This window comes from Gorilla gorilla, chromosome 11 (genome assembly GCF_029281585.2).
Source record: "Gorilla gorilla gorilla isolate KB3781 chromosome 11, NHGRI_mGorGor1-v2.1_pri, whole genome shotgun sequence".
NCBI lineage: Eukaryota > Metazoa > Chordata > Mammalia > Primates > Hominidae > Gorilla > Gorilla gorilla.
This window is the reverse complement of record NC_073235.2, coordinates 28427497-28445640: the sequence shown is the minus strand read 5'-3', so window position 1 is coordinate 28445640 and position 18144 is coordinate 28427497. Positions and strand designations below refer to the sequence as shown.

Here is an 18144-nt window from a genome sequence, read left to right as displayed (position 1 = left end):
AATGGCTGCACCTCCACCCTTGCTATATGGCAATGTCCTTGGAGTGCTATACATCTTCCAAAGCCACCTTACATCTGTGGACTCCCCAGTCTAGTAAAGCAAGAAGGGTGGAAGGGGCGCCTCAGCGGAACCGTGTCTATTCACACCCACCCACCCACTTGGCATCTCTTTCTCGGCCACAGGACTCCCAGTGTTCCATGCCTTCCTGCTGCCCCGGGAGCCTCCGTGGGTTCTTCTGTCTCCTCACTTAGCATCTTACCTCTCACCACATGCTTGCTTGTGTCACCCACTCCAGCCAGACCACAATCCATGGAGATTCCTGAAACTCTCAAGGTCTCTCAGACCTCTGCTCCTCGGCAATGCCAATCAAAACACCCCTCTCTTCCTTCCTGCCCTTCTCTGGGCTGTCACATGGGTGTAAGACACCACCTCAGGGAAGCCTTCCTGGATCCCCCAGCTGGGTGAGAGGGAGGTGCCTGTGACTGGAGACCCACCGATGCCCTCAGCCATGGCACTCTCTGCCCCACTGCCATTTATGCTCTGTTTATGTCTAGGCCTCCTGCAGTCCTTGGCTGTCTTCCAAGAAGCAGCCCTTACCATGGGTTGGTGGTGCTAAGTCAGCCTGAGTCCAAGCCTTCCAGGCTGAGCTGCCAGCTCCGAGGAGCAAGTACAAACAGGGCCTAAGGAGACAGGTGTTCTCCTTTTAGGACCTGGGCTGAGGACCCTGGCAGGACTTCAGTGGACTGAAGGAGAAAAGGGGAGTGAGAGCTTTGGATCTGCACCCATGGCATGGCCAAATACTGGACAGTAAATATGAGGTGGGCAGGTTCCTGGGTCGGAGCACACCAGCCTGGCAAAAGCATCACACCCCCATCTCCTTGTGCTCAGATGGGGAAACTGAGATGCAGAGGGGGGCACCCAGGCCACCTCTGGCCTCGTCTCAGGTATTGGAATTAGGTGAGGCCCGGATGAGCCCATAAAATCATCATTTTGGGACCAGGACAGGATGATTCTGGAGAGGAGGGGGAGGGTGAGGGGATGGGACATGGCACACAGGGTAACTCGGGAAGAGATGTCATCTCAGCACCTGGCAGGAGACAGACAGCACAGTCAACTAGGCTATGAAGAGGGGTTTTAATGAAGAGACTCTTTACAAAGGTGAAGGAGTAGGCAAACCATGAGACAGCGCAGTCTCCTAGGCCTCAGAGCTTTGGGGCCCCAGGACCCAGGATGGAGGGTATGGGGGGATGGGGTCACCGGGACCCAGAGATGAGTGAACTTTGTGATGGTGGTAGCTGTGGCCTCTGTTCACTTCTGGAAGACATGTGGGCTGCCCTGTTCCTGCTGAGGGAGAAGCAGCTGGGCATTTCTACCCTGACCTCCCACTGCCCTGGCCTCCTCCCTGTCTCTCTAACTTCCTCCTGGGAGTCTCCCCTGGCCAAACCCAACCCAGAGCAGAGGGCAAGGCAGCCACGTTAATGGTCCCTGCGGGTCAGGGCAGGGCAGCAGGGGTGAAGGTGGGGTGTGCAGGGGACAAGGACAGCTGGGAGGAGGAGCACTCTGTAGTGAGGATGGGAGGCCTGGAGCTTTGCCATTTCTGTGTCCTGGGCCCCTGGCCCCAATATGTCTGCATATATGGAAGCTGATGAGTGGCACTCCTGAGAGTCCTGGCCCTAGATCCCACTCTGCTCTGCATGCCAGACCCCAGGAGGTCATCACTGGGGTTCCAGGCCCTGCGACTCCCAGGGCACACCCAGCTTTTCCCTCCTGGGAGCCCTAGAATTGGGTCGGGGTCTCCTTTCCCGGTACCTTTACTGCCTCCTTCTTCCTTTGCCAGTAAAAGATATATCTGGGCCAAGAAACAGGGTGGAGTCAGTCAGGGAATAGGTGTGTCTTCCCTGGGGATGCTGGGGCTTGGAGAGGTCACTCACCCACCTCCAGCTATGGCCAGGAGTAGAGCACTGCTGAGACTCACAGCCCACAGGGAGGTCCGCCGGTTCCTGGCTGGGGTGTGAAAGAGGAAGCCAGGTGTTTGGAGGCCAGGCAGGGCTACCTCAACTCAGAGAGAAGGCCACCATCCTCTCATTCTTTGATTCGTTCACTCATGATGTGTTTGCAAACACTTACTGAGCACGCTGTGTGCCCAGCACATATCTAGACAAGCAAACAATCATGGTGTGGGGTTCAAGGGAAATAGGACAGGACATGGGAGGGGAAGTGACAGTGAGGACGGCTGACAAGCCTCTGGGGTGGGAGCTGATCAGGGAAAGCTTCTTAGAAAACAGGAGTCTGAGCTGGACTTGGAAACACAAATAAGGGATCAGTTCAAGGGCAAGGCTGTGTCCCCGGCACAGGACATGCTCAAGGACAGAGGTATGGAGCTGCCTGTATGCACTTGGTGTGCCTGGGGAGTAGGGGGCTCCCGAGGAGGGTGGGCTTTCTCTAGGGGCATTTGGGAACCACTGCTGCTTATAAACAGGGAGTGTCATGGGTAGACTTGCTCCTTGAGAAGAAGTTCAGAGTGCGATGTGGCCTGGAGGGACAGGGAGGCTAATGGGAAATGTTGCTGTAAGTTAGATGAGAGATGAGGAGGCCTGAGATTGGAGGTTAGAATGAAGCTATGGGAACACATAGAAGACTTATTTAGCAAGACATGGTGATTCTCCGTGCTAAGTGGAGGGAGATTCCTGGTTTAGGAGACTGAGGGCTTGAGTGGGGCCATTTGTTGAGAAGGGCCCTGGAGGAAGAACAGGTTTGGGGGTTTGATGGGATTGGGCATTTTTCTTTTTCTTTTCTTTTTTCTTTCTTTTTTTTTTTTTTTTTTTTGAAACGGAGTCTTGCTCTCTTGCCCAGCCTGGAGTGCAGTGGCCTGATCTCGGCTCACTGCAACCTCCACCTCCCGGGTCCAAGCGACTCTCCTGCCTCAGCCTCCTGAGTAAGGATTGGTCATGTTTCTAGGCATGGCATCTCTGAGAACCAAGAGGCCTCCACGAGTGATGTCCTACAGGCAGATGCCTCCAAGGCTCTGGAGCTTGACATGAGGACGTCAAGAAATCCCAGAAGGTGCTGCCTTCACCCAGGGTGAGGATAAAGAACAAGAAAAGCTTGAGTTGGGCAAAAGAGAATGACAGAGACAGCAATGGCTCCAGGAATGCAGGGCAGGGAGGGGAGAGGCTGGACAGGGTGGTGGCCACTGACCTGGGCAGAAAGTGGGGTCATTGCAGGAGAGGAAGTGAGTCCTGCAGTCAGCACAGCTGGTGACCTTCAGTGTGGACTATATGTCTATGGGAGGGGAGGGACAGGGGCTAGGGGGTGCCAGGTGCCTTTCATCCCTCCCCCAGGCCCAGTCCCCATGCATACTCACCACAGGACTCATTGCAGGCTGCCAGGGAGGGTGAGAAGGTAGAGAAACTGAGGTGCTGGGGAGGCAGACAGAGCCAAGGGGGTCTGGGGTGCAAGTAGGAGATGGAGCTGGGAAGGCATTCATGGAGAGGGGTGGGGCTCCTGGGGATGATGGAGGGGGCTGCAGAGTGAAATCTGCATGCCTTGGGTCTTGGCAGGTGTGGAGGGCTGGGCCGTGTGCAGGGATCGTCCCCACCCCTTACCCTTCTCCTTCAGCCCATCAGATATCTTATTCAACCTCTCAGTAAAGAGAATCTTGTGCATGTAGATCTCTTCCAGAAGTACTGTTTTATCTGGGTAGAGCAGGAGGGAAAGGGTGTTCAGTGTTACAACTTGCTCAAGGTTGGGTTTTCAGACCCTTGTTTCTACATGGAAGTTCCAAAGAGCACGCGGAGACAGACTGCATTCACCTCTCACCTTCACAAGACCTCCCACCCATGGCCACATGGGCCTCTGAGAATGCCTTGGAGGGTGGGCCTTTGTCAACCCAAGCCCCAAGGCCCTGGGACTCTTGGCTTCCTCACCATCTCGTAACGTTTTAATGGCTTGGTGTACTTGAGTGAAGAATTTGGCTGTTTCTTCTTCCAAATGGTCACGATCTGAGGATGAGATACAGGTCAAAGGGAAGTCAAGGGAGTAAGATCCCAGGTCAGGTAAAGAGGCCACATCCAATCCCTGATCTCCTGGCTGTGCCTCACCAAGGTACCAGGGTTTGAGAAAATTATTATCCTCTAGGAACAGGGAGTGAATGCTTTGAGAAAGTTCTGTGGGTGGCCCTGGGGTCCCCCAGAGGATCTGCAGGTCATAGTCTATCAAGGCAGACAGTTCTGGCCAGCAGCGGAGGCAGTTCTTCCCTTCAATGGCAGGCAGGAGACAGATGATCAGGAGAGGCAGCATCTTCTGGGTTCCTCCTACTGTGCCCCAGTGCCCTGCCTGGAAGTTCCACGTGGAACACTGGTGTTCTGTCCCCTTGGCAACCACATTCTCTTGGCGGGACAAAGTGCATTCTGTAGGGCAAGGCAAGGCTCAGCTGTGGTGTCATGATATGAACCCAAGCTTTGGGATCGGACCCAAGTGGGAGCCTCGGTACATAGTTCTTCCTCTGAACTTGGAGTCACATGCTCAGCAGGGAAGGTCCTTGTGAGGATCAGAAGGATGGCTGCACTGCCTGGTGGTGGATGCTCAGCTATCCTGCCTGTGTTCAGAATAACGGTCTGAAATTTGAGAGGCAGAAAAGAGCAGCACAGCAAGAGGGTTAGCTGAGTGAAGAGAATCAGAATCTCTTTACACTTTTCCACAAAGAAGTGGTCAACCAAGGAGAAGTTAATGGAAGAAACATGTTTTCATGGCATATATAAACAGGCAGCTGTCTCATGTTTGGTCAAGCCAGAGGGTCTGAGCTCTTAACACCACAGTGCAGGCAGAGTATAGACAATTGCACTCAGCATTGCATGGAAGTGCAGAGAGAGAAGCCACGTTCAGAGCAGTGGTTCTTTTGTGCAATGCACCCTGAAAAAAAGCAAAACTCCCTACTCTTTTGTAATAAAGAAAGCCAGTGGGATCCTTGTCACTCCTCAGCTGGCAAGCTTTGCCCTTCCCTGCCATGCTTCTGAGTGCCTTAGGATGGATCAGGGGCAGCTAAGACCACTAGGCATTTAAGGAATGCCTCTAATATGACCAAGAGACAAAAACCGTAGCAAGAATTCAAAACAAAGGCAAACAAAAACTGCAGGAAATAGGAAGAGTACAGAGTTATGACAAGAAGCAGAATAAAACTTAGAACCTTGCTGGGCACGGTGGATCACACCCGTAATCCCAGCACTTTGGGAGGCTGAGGCGGGTGGATCACCTGAGGTCGGGAGTTCGAGACCAGCCTGACCAACATGGAGAAACCCCATCTCTGCTAAAAATACAAAATTAGCCGGATGTGGTGGTACATGCCTGGAATCCCAGCTACTCGGGAGGCTGAGGCAGGAGAATCCCTTGAACCTGGGAGGCAGAGAATATGGTGAGCCTGAGCCTAGATCATGCCACTGCAACTCCAGTCTGGGCAACAAGAGTGAAACTCCAGTAAAAAAAACAAAAAACAAAAAATGAAACAAAACAAAAAACCTTAGAACCCAATTACCATTAAATTGACAAAATATTGTTTTTCCCAGACAAGAAGAAGTTGCTATGTAAAAGAAAAAGTTATTGGAGACTAAAAATATGATAGCGTAAATTTAAAAATTCCATAGAAGTGTTGGGAGATCATTTCAGAAATGTTCCAGACAGAAGTACAAAAAGACAGAGATGGGAAATAGGAAATAAAAGACAATAAAATTAGATAATCAATCCATGAGGTCCAACATCCAGCTAATACAAGTTCCAGAAAGAAAATGAAGAGGTGAAAATTATTTATAATAGAAGTTGTGTTGGAAGTGTATACAGAAAGAGATTCTATTGTGTAGGGAGAGGGATGTGGCATTGAGGTTTACTAGAAGAAATAGTTGAGGCTGGGTGCGGTGGCTCATGCCTGTAATCCCAGTACTTTGGGAGGCAAAGGGAGGTGGATCACTTGAGGTTAGGAGTTCAAGACTAGCCTGGCCAACATGGTGAAACCCTGTCTCTACTAAAAATACAAAAAATTAGCCGGGTGTGGTGGCGCGCGCCTGTAATCCCAGCTACTCAGGAAACTGAGGCACGAGAATCGCTTGAACCTAGAGGGCGGAGGTTGCAGTTAGCTGGGATTGCACCACTGCAGTCCAGCCTGGGCAATAAAGTAAAACTCTGTCTCAAAAAAAAGAAAAAAAAAAGAAGAAATAGTTGAATTAATAAATTCAGGTTGTGCTAGTCAGGTGGGCTCTGTGATGGGAGGGAGATTCCGAGTACTGCAGAGATGTTGCTCTATCCCTGGCTTTGTATGGAATCAAGGATGAGGAATAAGCCTGTTTTTTTCTACTCAGTCAATACCTCTGGAAAGGCAAGGCCCGGAAGGGTCCCAAAACAAAACTTCCATGTCCTCAGGATGCATCACCCTCTAGGCACACTGGTGTTTGTCACACCAGAAAGTTCACCAAGACATGGTGTTCAGAATTTTTACTGGAGTTTCATTATGTAGGTGTGATTGACTGAATCATTGGCCATGTGATTGAACTCGCTCTCCAGGCCCTGTCCCTCCCTGGAGGTTGGGCTGATATTCCCTGGCTCAAAGCCCCAGCCCTCTAATCACATGGTTAGTCTTTCTCTTGTGGTCAGCTCCTATCCTGAGTCATTTTGTTAACATAAAAGGGTACGGTTAGGTAGGGTCTCATAAGCCCACCATGAATAATAGACCGTCCTATCACTCAGGAAATTTCTGAGGATAAAGAGATTGTCTCCCAGGTACCAGGGACAAAGGATAGCCAGATTCTTTGCCATACAACAATAGCACATAAAGTTCTGATTACCCGTTAACATTTGGGCATGAATTCATTCAGATCGAGGCTTTGTAATGCTTCTGTGGTCTCCCGGAATCTTCTGGGAGGATCTCAAGTCCCAGGTACAAGCTTTTGCTTTGCCCATGCTGAGTTGTGGAGATATTAGAATAGAGAGAGGCAATTACAAATCCAGGGACAAGTGGAACATGACAAGGGCTTCTATCTTAGCAAATTAACTCACTTGGTTGGTAAAATCATCTTAGAGGTCATTGACCTGCAAATCCTTTCCAGTTGTTATAGGAACCTTGTCTGAAAGGCCAACATTTGATATATTCAAGAGACTGGCATCTGGTTGGTCAATGCCTTTATAAAGGGTTGGATTTAGTTGTTTGATTTTTTAATGGAAAAATTACAAAAAGTTCATCATCAGATAACCTATCATAAATGAAATATTCATTTCATTTTCTTTCCGGTTAAAACTTGTGTCTTGAAATGCTTTGTTGTATCTACTTAGAATGATCAATGGGGATGCCTGGGGGGAATCTCTCTTGCAGAATTTGTTGGTAGAGAACATTAAAATTGCATGAAGCCAGTCATGTAATTTTGATGACCATCAAAAGGATTTTGACTAGAATTGGGGGGAATTTAAAGTGAGATGATGCTTCTGGGAAAGGTTGAAACCTTGGGTGTTCAAGGAGGCAGGTTTCTCAATCTGTAGGGCATTCCCTTGTCTACCCCTGCTGCTGGGCAGAGACATTCTCTCCCTAGTTAGTGGCTGTGGTCAGAGGATCTGCAAAACAAAGAGTGCCTGGCTATCTCCCTCTGGTCCTAGAGAGTCATGCAGGGCTAGTGCTGGCTGTCGCCTTGCCCAGGACTCAGTGTAGCCCATCCACTGCTCCAGGGAGAAGTGGCTGAGGCCCTGAGGGGAACAGATGAGGGTTCACATTCATGCTTTGTGCCCTCAAGACAAGTGCCTGCCACCCCATTCCTATTCCTTCTTTCTCTTGAGTTCTTTCCATTTTCCTGCTATTGAGCTCAGCTCTGCATCCGTGAAGCCTGCTCAGGTCTCTCCACCCACAGAGATTTCCACATCCTCTCATTTTTGTCAGGGCCCATGTTTGTTCTTTCATTAGGCAATTAGCGGCATGCTGACTTGTGACAGGCTTTCTGTTGATTCAAAATGTCATTAAAATCTGCTGTAACCTATGCTTTCTCAGGTCTTACTAGCCTGCTTCTAAAAACAGGGTTACAGTCACAACAGCACATCCTTGGGCCATCTCCTTTTGGCAAGGTCTGCTCTCCTTGCTCCCCTGGCTGTCAGAGTCTGGGTGGCCCTCAGGGGCTGTCCCACTGATGCCATGATGCAGCTCATATGGCTGGCCTGGGACGTCTGCTCCTCTCTCTGTGGCACTGGACTCACCTGCCACTCCCCACACACCATGTTCCCAGCTTCTCCCCTGTTTCAGTGAAAGGGGTTCTCGCTCCTTGAAGGATCCCAGGGCTCTGTTGATAGCCTTCACGAGGTCCTGGACCCTGACCATGGCCCTGGAGAAATGGAAAAATGGCTCCTCTCATTTAGCCACAGGCCCGCTGCAGAATGTCTGTTTCCCAAGCTCTGAGTGGACCCGAGGCCGCTGGCTGTCTTCTCATGGAGGTGAGCGGCAGTCCGGGGAGCATGCCTGCTCATCGCCCTCTTGGCTCCTAACCATAGCTTCTTTCTCACAAAGTTCCTTTTCCAAAAGGATGAGCCTCCCCAAGAGTCTTGCAGACAGGCCTAAACTCTAAGGTAACTGAGACAGTGGGGACAAGGACTGCATTTATGCTGGTCAAAGGTGATTTTGATGGGACAAGTCTCTGGTTCCCACACGGGGTATTTGTTTTCTCTGGAGAAGTAGGAGCAGAGATAGAGGCCCCCCGCCCAGGCATAGGATGTCCTTACCCTACCTCCTTGGGCTTTTGTGTTTTGTTTGGGACCATGAATACAGCTGAGGATGAGAGCACTGTATCTCCTCTCTGAAGAGGTGGCCATCAAAGCTCTCATGATAAACACCTGAGGTCAGGAGCACATGGCCGATGCCAGGAAGTTTGAACATCTTTGAAGGACAAAAGGGCTTCTTGCCCAGCCCTGCTGACATCCTTCTCTACAGCAATGTGTTCTCCTTATCTGGGAAGAATGAGCCTCTGTTCTTCCCACACACATCTCTCAGGGGTGGTGGCACTGCAGAGGATCTAGAGACCCCTGCTCCAGTTGGGTGACCACCCCTCTGTCAAGGCAGGCAGGGTGCTGTGTAGTGCTCCCTGGGTGGGGAAGAATACTGCAGACATTAGGAACATAGTCATAGGAATGGAAGGGTTCTGTCCCTGAAACTTACTGATTATACCTGTTTCCTTGCAGGTTGTGGCAGATGGTATGTTTCCAAAGAAGATGGAGCCTCATGTCCCACCCACAGACTCTTCTGCAGTGGAAACTGGCCACTCCCACAACAAGAGGTGGACTCCAGTTCTCCTCCCTTTGGTTTGGGCTGACCTTATGGACTTGTTTGTAATTAGTAGGATGCAGTAGAACTGACTCCTTGTGACTTCCAAGTCTAGGTGAGAATGGCCCTGCAGCCTCCACTGGTCCTGCTGGGAAGCTCATTCTCTGGATGCTCACTCCTGGGACGCTCCTTCTTGGGACCCAGCCACCATGCTGGGAGAAGCCTTAGACATATGAAAAGGCCACATATGGATGCTCTGGGTGACAGTGGTCCCAGTCCAGATACCAACACGTAAGTGAACAAGCCTCCATATGACTCCAGCCCCTAAGCCTTTTGAGTGTTCCCAGTTAAGGCTCCAGATATTGTAGAGCAGAACAAAGCCATGTCCAGGCCTGTGTCCTTTTGTGCAGCAAGAGATTCTGGGAACACAGGGCTCTGAAAAGTGCACAACACAAAGACTTGTTCATTCAACAGGGGAAGGACTCGGCCTTATTAGTGGTGTCCCAGGCCCAGTGGGGCCCCTAGCTGAGGGGGCACTGCAAAGCAGGATTGAAGGGCTCAGTCAGGGCAGGAAATCAAAGTGGTGGTGGTCTGTTGCTGCCTGTGTGGCCCCAGTCCTGGGGACTTGTGCATGGAGAAGTTTGGGATCTCCAAGTGTACTTTGACTACAGAACCCCCGACAGCCACACAGAAGCCTACAGGCCTAGGCCCCAAGTGAATGAACACTGTGGCCACTCCCACCCACCCCCATCCTCCAAGAAGAAAAAGAGAAGGAGTGAAAAAGGCAGAGCGGGTGCACCCTGACACTCCCTGCTGGAGAGTAGGATGGTGGAAATGGGGAATAAAGGTTCATGCCATCTTTACGCAGATGGATTTATTTCAAATCTTGTTCAGACATTTCGTTTCTTTTCTTTCTTTTTTTTTGAGACAGAGTCTAGCTCTGTTGCCCAGGCTGTAGTGTGTGGCGTGATCTCTGCTCACTGCAACCTCAGCCTTCTAGGTTCAAGCGATTCTCCTGCTTCAGCCTCCCAAGTAGCTGGGACTACAGGTGCACGCCACCTCACCTGGCTAATTTTTGTATTGTGTTTTAGTAGAGACGGGGTTTCATCATGTTGGCCAGACGGGTCTCGAACTCCTGACCACGAATGATCCACCTGCCTCAGCCCCCCAAAGTGCTGGGATTACAGGCATGAACCACCATGCCTGGCAGACATTTCCTTTCTGTATGATCCTGGGCTCGATTCTTCATGTCTTGAGCTCAGTTTCTTCATCTTTAAAATGGAGCTAATTAGAGTGCCGTCTCTGGAGAGTTTTGAGATCTCTGCCAAGCGCTTAGCATGATGTAGGCCCTCAACTCCCCTAAATACTTTCTCTTCTCTTCGGAAGGACCTTTAGGCAGCTGGACCCAGTTGCCAATAATAACAGCAATAAATTATGAAGGGCATGCTCTGTGCCAGGCACAGGGCTTAAGGCACAGACCCCTTTGACACCACCATCACTGGGAAGCTGCCAGCTAGTAGGCCAGTGTGCTGGGGCAGGGGAGTGGATCAGCTGCAAGGGAAGGCCTGCAGTGTCACTGACTGAGCTTCAAAGGAGTCTCTTGGCATCAGTAGAAAATATGAGGTCCCAGGCGGCAGTGCTTGGGCTTCCTCCTTCTGGTCCCCCAGCCATGTGACTGGGACCTTGAGCACACATCTGTGCCATAAACTCATGGGTGAATATGCCCGTACCTAAGGGCGAGCCAGCACGGATCACAAGAACTGACTGCTATTGGCATTTGCATCTGGGAAACAGTGGATCCCTCTGGGGCCAGAGCATATGGCAAGGTATTTAGCTTTGAAGGCTATGACAGGTGGGGCTGCTGTGGGCCAGGCCCTCATGGAGACTCCACTGGTGCCCAAGGAGAGGCCTCATGACAGAAGAGAATCCCACACTCATGGCTGCTGGGCGAGTTTCCCAGCCTCCCCAGGTGTCCCGCCTGGCATGTGGCCTTTCCCACATGGCTGTGAAATGCCATTTATTGTGTGCCTGCTGTCTGCCAAGGGCCGTGCCAAGAGCTTTGCAGAGATGATGGAATGTAGAGCCTCCTGCCACCCCTGGGAGCTGATGCTGGCTCTTGCAGGACCTGCTAGGAAGATCAAAAGTGGAGAGTAATGAATGGGGCACACACAGCCATGGTCTAGCCACGAGCGGATGCTCAGCAAGGGTCAGTTGCTGTTGTTAGGTTTGGATTGTTGGCTCTGCAACCACTCAGGGGAGGGTACGCTAGGGTCCTGCCCTCCCTTCCTGGTCAGGGGCTGTGCTATGGGATGCTGCTGCCTGCCAGGTCCCACTCCTTGCCTTACTGATCAATTCCCTCCTCCCTGCTCTTTATCCTCCCTACCCTCGACTGTATTCCGGGATTCAGCAGAGCTGTGGGATGCATTTTCTGATGGAAGTTTCCCTGCAAAGTGGTGAGGAAGGTGGTCGGTCTGGTCTTGGGCATCTGCTTTCAGCTCCACGGGTCTCCATCCTCCTCCCCCTCCTTCCCAGACTCTGCTCCTGGAACCTTCTCACCACCGTCTGAGCCACAGTTGCTTTTTGGAAAAAAAATCTGCCCTCCATCACTTACATGTCAGTATGAACAAGCATGTGTGCTTTCTGCTGGGGGTGTTTGACTTCTTTGCTGTGGCCCTGCCTTGCCCTTTGGAGTTTATGCAACAAGGGGACACAGTCATCATTTCAGAGCCTGCTGTGTGCCAGGTGCTCTATCCACTGAGTCGTATTTAGTCTTTACAGTAAGTGTATCAGTCAGGGTAGGCAAGGTCAGGCCCTGGTAACAAACACCTGCAAATCTCAGTGGTCTAAAACAACAAAGACTTCTTTGTCTTTTATGTTACTCAGCCATACGGGTTGGCAGAGGTCTGTGGTCATCAAAGCCTCTCAAAGGCCTGGCAGATGGCACAGTTCCTCCCTTGGGTGTTAGGGGCCACCCTGCTAGGGGGAGAAGTGAGTGTAGGAGGTCCTTAAAGGCTCTGGCTGGGAAGCGGAAGATGTCACCTCCACACACAGGTCACGCACAGATCTAATTGTACGGCCTCTCCCAGCCTCAAAGATGGTACCTTATGATGTGGCCTGGTGGGGGGCTCCTGCCTAGGACCTGCCCTGAGGAGAAGTGGCAATATCTGGTGACCAGTGTGGAGGACTCCCAGGCCAACCTGTGAGAAAAGTCTGCATTCCCATGTGACCCACGGGGACGGGAGTCGCTCCTGCAGGCAAACAAGTATGAAACCGCAGACGGAACCCAGATCCCGGACCCGAAGATCCATGCTCTGGGTGAAAAGTTTCATTTTCCCAGCTCATTAATCTTTATTGGAAAAGTCATTTGGAGGATTCAAAAGGGGTATGGAACCCACACAAAGCTCCAGCCTAGAAAATTGTCATGTCCTCAGGAAACCCAAAGAAGAACATTTGGGAGCAGTTGATGACGTGGGTCCCTGCCCTCTCCCCTGCTGTTCCTCCCAGAGAACTCTGCGGCTCAGGAAGGGGCAGCAGAGACAGAAACAGCAGGGGGCCTGGGGTCTCCATGTGGAGGCCCATTGCATGCTGAGCTCATGCCAGCACGGGGTGCTATCCTCACTTTACATGTGCTGGAAGCAGGCCTCAGGTTAAGGGACCTGCCAGGGCCACACAGCTAGGAACCTCAAGGTGAGGTGATCAGAACCCCATCCTGGCCCTACTCCCTGCATTCCCCACTAAAGCCCTGTAAGATAACCCCCCTCATCCCCAATGCCCCTGGCCCAGGAGTGCTTGCCTAAGCAGGTGACTCTGGATAGGAAGATCTGGGGGTATTTACGGACCTAGGAGCCTCTCAAGAGGCTCTCAGTGCCCAGCAAGAATGCATGGCTGAGTCTGGCAGCTCCCAGTGCGGGGAATAAGGGCTGCTGGCCTGTGGCTTGGTGAGTCCCGGGGAAGCAGAGAAGACAGAGGCCAGAAGCAAAGTGAAGACTCTCAGGTGCTGGGAGTGCTGTGGGTCCTGGCCCAGAGGAAGCGGGTTCAGGATGGCATCACAGGGTCCATGGGCTGTGTGGATCCTGGGAGCTTGGAGCATGGACCTTCAGGCCCCACTCCAGGCTGGGGCAGCCGTTCTTGAAAGCTCCTTCTACAGTAAGGAAACCGCATCACTCCAAACAGGCTCTGAGGAATGAAACAACTTCAGCTTAATTTTTCCTTTCTGTTTTCCCCCTCCTCTGGCATTTTGCCTAAGTCTGCAGGACCAGGTGTGCTTTGTAGGGCAAAGAGCTAAATCCTCAGAGCAAGGCCCTCTTCCCTGTCAGCTCCCACCCTGCTCAGCACCCTGCAGAGCCTGGCAGGGTTGGAAATGGACAGGGTTAAGTGTGTAGATATTGTTGCCCTCGGTCTTCTGAGTAGCCACGTGTGGCAGGCACATCTATCTCCATTTCAAAGGTGGGGAAAACGAGGCCTGGGGAAATTAGAGTGGCTTGCTCCAGGCTGCCTGGTTAGTAATGGGCGAGCAAGGCACTGCCCCAGATGTCTGACCTCAAGGCCAGTGCAGCCTGCACACCCACTGCTGAGAGAGGAGGGAGGGCCCAGAGGTGTGGGGGCCGTGTGGGGCTCAGGGCAACGTGCTGCCCAGTTCCTGGGTGGGCCTCCTGCTGCTGTGGGGAGAGTGTGGCCCACTGGGGAGCCAGGGCTCTCTCAAGAAGGGGTGGGGAACTTGGGAGCTGCATTTTGGGGGAAGCGGGGTTGGCTTTCGAGTGGGGACGGGCAGCCCCAAGTTGACAGAGTGGAGGCAGCTGCTGCAGAGGAGGAGAGGAGGATTCCCCAGTCTTGAGGGAACGTAGTTTTCTGACAGGTAGACTTGGATCACTCAACTTTGTAAGGATTGGCTTTCTGACACCTGGAGACCCGCATCTGCAGCAGTGTGGGTTCCACACTCACAGAGATTCAGGGAGAGTCTCAGCACAGCCCCTAACTAGTCACGTGGCCTTGAGCAAGTCAATTACCCTCTAGGGATAATAACAGAGTTGTAGTGGGAATTATTTAAAACAGGTGGTAGAAAGAGCTGGGCCCACACCAGCAGGTAGTAAGCATGAGTGCCAGTGGTGAGCTCTGTTGTTATTACTGCAGTGAGATGGGGCTAGGGAGCGGCTTAGCACTGGAGCTCATCCAGCAGTGATGGGATGGTCTGGCTGGTGCTACAGGGGAGACCTGCAATGGGAGAAGGTAGAATCTGACCACATTTAGGTCCCTTCATCTCACTTTTGTTAATGTTTTTGAGGTGCTGGTGATCCCTGGGCAGGTTACATGGCCCCCTGGGACCTCAGTTTCTTCTTTTGTAAGCTCTCCTCTCTTGCCAGGGTGATAGGATGGCACTTCAATCCAACAAGAGTCCTGTTGGTGACCGAAGCACTGTGTCTCAAAGGGAGAAGGAAGAATGGCTTTGTGCTGCAGAGGCAAGGGGTTAGGATGTCTTTCCCAGGGCACAGTGGTTCTGCCGATTCTTTGGGCTCTGATCTAAGCCCCTCCGCTGGCTTTGGTCCAGGGGCATTGGCTTGAGAGCCTCATCTTCCCTGCACTGGGCTCTGGTGCTCACTGAAGCAGAGTGCACGAAACTCCCCTTAAAAGCCTGGTAATGTGGCTCAGAATTGGGCCCTGCAGGGTTATTAGAGCCATCCATCTTAATTATACTGAAAATCACTTATGCGTTTTCCTTAATAACACTGCATTCATAATTTCCCAGCTCTGAGCCGTCTCCTGGCAGGGCTGTCACTCTCAGGGTGGAGTGTTTTCTGCAAGTCACATTTCTTTGTTCTTTCTCCCTTGGTGGGACGATGGGCTGGGCATGGCGGAATCCTTTCCTGTGGGCCATGGATGGAGGGTCAGGCCCTGGGGAGACTGAACCCTCCTGAGTGCTAGGTACTGCCCGGATTCTTCACACCCAGCATGTGATTTAACCCTTTGCATAACCCTGTGAGGTCCATGGGCTCATTGCCATTTACAGATAAGAAAACAGAGGCTCAGAGAAGCTAAGAACTTGTGCAAAGCAACTCCCTCAGAAATGCGGGCTTCAGGAGGAAAAGCTCCTCTTCTGATTTCCTTTGATGTGTTCACAGACGCCCCCCTCGATCCTTCAACCCCACCGTTGCAGATTCCATTCTCGCTTTGCCAGGGAGCTGTGAGAAGAAATGCTTTCCTCAGGCCGGGTGCGGTGGTTCATGCGTGTAATCCTGGCATTTGGGAGGCCAAGGCAGGTGGATCACCTGAGGTCAGGAGTTTGAGACCAGCCTGGCCAGCATGGTGAAACCCTGTCTCTACCAAAAATACAGAAATTAGCCGGGTGTGGTGGCAGGCGCCTATAATCCCAGCTACTTGGGAGGCTGAGGCAGGAGAATCTGGGAGGCGGAGCTTGCAGTGAGCCAAGATCATGCCACTTCGCTCCAGCCTGGGTGAAAGAGTGAAACTCTGTCAAAAAAAAAAAAAAAAAAAAAAGAAAAAAAGAAAAAAAGAAAAAAAAAAAAGAAAAGCTTTCCTCCCTCGAAGCATCCTCCCCATAGAGCCCCAGAAAACATGCACACAGCACACACGTACACACATGCACAACACACACACACGCATAACACACGCACACGCATACATTCTCTCTCTCTCTCTCTCTGTCCCCACTACTGACAACTCCCTCCCCTGTCTAGTATAGGGTCTCGGTTTCTCTAGTGCGTCAATGGGGAGGGCTAAGTCTGGGTCCCTCACTCGCTACTCACATGGGGGCAACCCTGAAGGTGACAGTAAATTGGACCATGCGCTGCCTGGGAAGAAAATGGACTTGGAGCCGGTCTCAGGAGGCAGGAGCCGGGGCACACGTGGGAGTAGACCTGGAGAGCGCATGTCTGTGTGTGCTCCAGTCCGGGGGTTCTGGCCTGAGGGGGCTTCTCCCACGGGTCTCGAGACTACTGGGTACACAGAAAGCAGAAGCCAAGAGACAAATACTGGGAGGGAGAAAAAGCAAGACAGATGTAGTGTATGCCAACCACGTGCCATTTTGCCCTAGGGGAAATGAGTCGAGCCTCTGAGCTTTGAAGGGCTTGGGTCGGGAAGAGAGAAGGAAGAGGGAAGGGGAAGGAGGCCCTGACAGCGGAGGTGTGGCGTGGGGAGGGAGGGACGGGGAGACAGGAATCAGGAGGAGCCTCTGACGGCCCTGGGATCAGCAGGTGGTTTGGAGGAGGTGATTCTTGCGGGTGAGGAAGCGGGTGGAGGAGGCAAGAGAGAAGAGTCTGGCAGGGATCAGATACGGGACTTCAGGCATGATTTACCGCCAGTGGGAGGGTCACCCAGATGGGGCTCCGGGAAGGCAGGGGCAGAGCCCCGTTCCTTCTGGGGAAGAGGCCAGCAGCTCTCCTTAGGCAGGAGCAGGAGCGCGGGGAGCTGAGGCCGAGCTGGCTGGCGCACGCGAGGGGGCGCTGTGGGGCGGCACCACCGGGTCGACCAGACCACGCCCACCCCGCTGAAGCGCCGCGAGGGTGCGTTTGGGGCTCTGGGTGATGGGCCCGACCGGGGTTAGGGGGCTGGGAGGGTCGGCCACGTGAGCCTGATCAGTCCTGTGGGGCCGGGCCACGCTGGGCACAGAGCCTTTGCTTGCAGCTGGGCTAGGGCCAGGTGGCCGGTGCTGGAGGGCACTCAGCCTCTCCGGACATGGCCTGGCTCCTGGGTTCAACGCGCGGGGCCCTGGTTTGCAAGGCTGCGGAAGCGCTTGCCAGCACAGATTTCCAGGGGCTGCCCTGTGAGTTGCCCCTGACGCCCCCACTTCCCTTCTCATCCCAGACACTCTGGTCCAGGAGGTGCAGAGTTCAGGGCCTGCAGAGCGCGTCCCCCCACGAAGCCATCCTTGGGCGAGCACCAAGAAAGCGGGCTGATGAATGGGCTTCCACCCCGAGGTCCAGACAGCTGCCTTCCCTGCTGACTCAGCTCGGGAAAGCTGCCGAGGCAGAAACTTTTCTAAGAGCAGAAAAATAGGGCGCGAGGCCCCGGCGCTGTCTGTGGTGAAGGAGCGAGGCTTGAGAGACGCCCTTAACCCTGGAGGACCCTGGAGGAGCCTGGAGTTCCCAGTCGGGCCCGCTCCAGCCCAGGAGGGAACAGTAGCAGCACAAGTCCGTGCATCCCGGATGGAGGCTTCATTTGCCCAGAGCCCTCCAGGCGCCTTTGGGAGCTAAGTTGTGGGTCTCCCGGTTCCCATGTGAGGAATCCGAGGCCCCGCAGAAACCCATAAACGACATCCAGCAGGGTAGGATGGACCCGCTGGGCCTGGCGTGGAGCCCACCTGTGCACTTTGCATACCCACTGCCTCCTCAGCCCCTCACACCTTCTTCCCTTTTCAGCCACTCCCCGACTTGGAGGCTGGGGGTGTGGCCAGAGGCTTCCCAGGGCTCTGCAGAGAAACAGAATCAGTAGGAGATACATACACACACACACACACACACACACACACACACACACACATATACACATATATATGATATATTATTATATCTATGTATCTATGTATCTATCTATCTGGAGAGAGGGAGAGAGGAGAGGAGACAGGCTGACAAGTTCAAAATCTGCAGAGCTGATGTGCCAACTCGAAGGCCACCAGGCAGGAGGAATTCTCCCTTGCTCCAGGTAGGGTCAGGTCAGCCTTTTCTTCTATTCAGGCCTTCGAGTGATAGAATGAGGCCCACCCACTTAGGGAGGTTAATCTGCTTTACTCAGCTTACTTATTTAATGTTTATCCACAGACACATCTAGAATAATGTCTGAACAACTGTCTGGGCACCTCGTGTCCTGGTGGAGTTGACACGTAAAATAGGCAGAGCTGCTGCAGGTGCCTGGGC

At 52.6% G+C, this 18144-nt stretch overlaps 1 protein-coding gene across 18 annotated transcripts; it reads right to left on the bottom strand.

Annotated features, from left to right (window-relative positions):
* Nucleotides 1–1115: 1115 nt before the first annotated feature.
* On the bottom strand, nt 1116–4328 carry TEX51 (testis expressed 51). Of its 18 annotated transcripts, none has more exons than XR_010129537.1 (8): nt 4101–4328; nt 3927–4001; nt 3606–3695; nt 3365–3523; nt 3199–3305; nt 1936–2004; nt 1810–1849; nt 1320–1344 (listed from the first exon to the last, which is right to left on the bottom strand). XR_010129537.1 is itself a non-coding variant. In XM_031008764.2 (7 exons), the coding sequence occupies exons 1-7, from the start codon at nt 4297–4299 to the stop codon at nt 1309–1311; spliced, it is 672 nt and encodes a 223-aa protein (XP_030864624.1). In that variant the 5' UTR covers nt 4300–4328; the 3' UTR covers nt 1116–1308. The 18 variants fall into 18 exon arrangements, 11 of the variants coding, with proteins under 11 accessions (XP_030864624.1, XP_055235313.1, XP_055235314.1 ...); XR_010129538.1 differs by having other exon boundaries at nt 3199–3282; XR_010129533.1 differs by having other exon boundaries at nt 3365–3504.
* Nucleotides 4329–18144: the final 13816 nt, after the last annotated feature.

Excerpts from the sequence above, each read along its gene's own strand:
- TEX51 (XM_063694734.1), bottom strand. The coding sequence starts at position 4,299 with ATGCTGCCTCTCCTGATCATCTGTCTCCTGCCTGCCATTGAAGGGAAG. Across the intron at positions 3,524-3,605 it reads TGATGGGCTGAAGGAGAAGG|CCCCCTCCATCATCCCCAGG; the intron begins GTAAGGGGTGGG and ends TTCACTCTGCAG. Across the intron at positions 1,345-1,935 it reads ACTCCTGGCCATAGCTGGAG|CAGGAACAGGGCAGCCCACA; the intron begins GTGGGTGAGTGA and ends CTTCTCCCTCAG.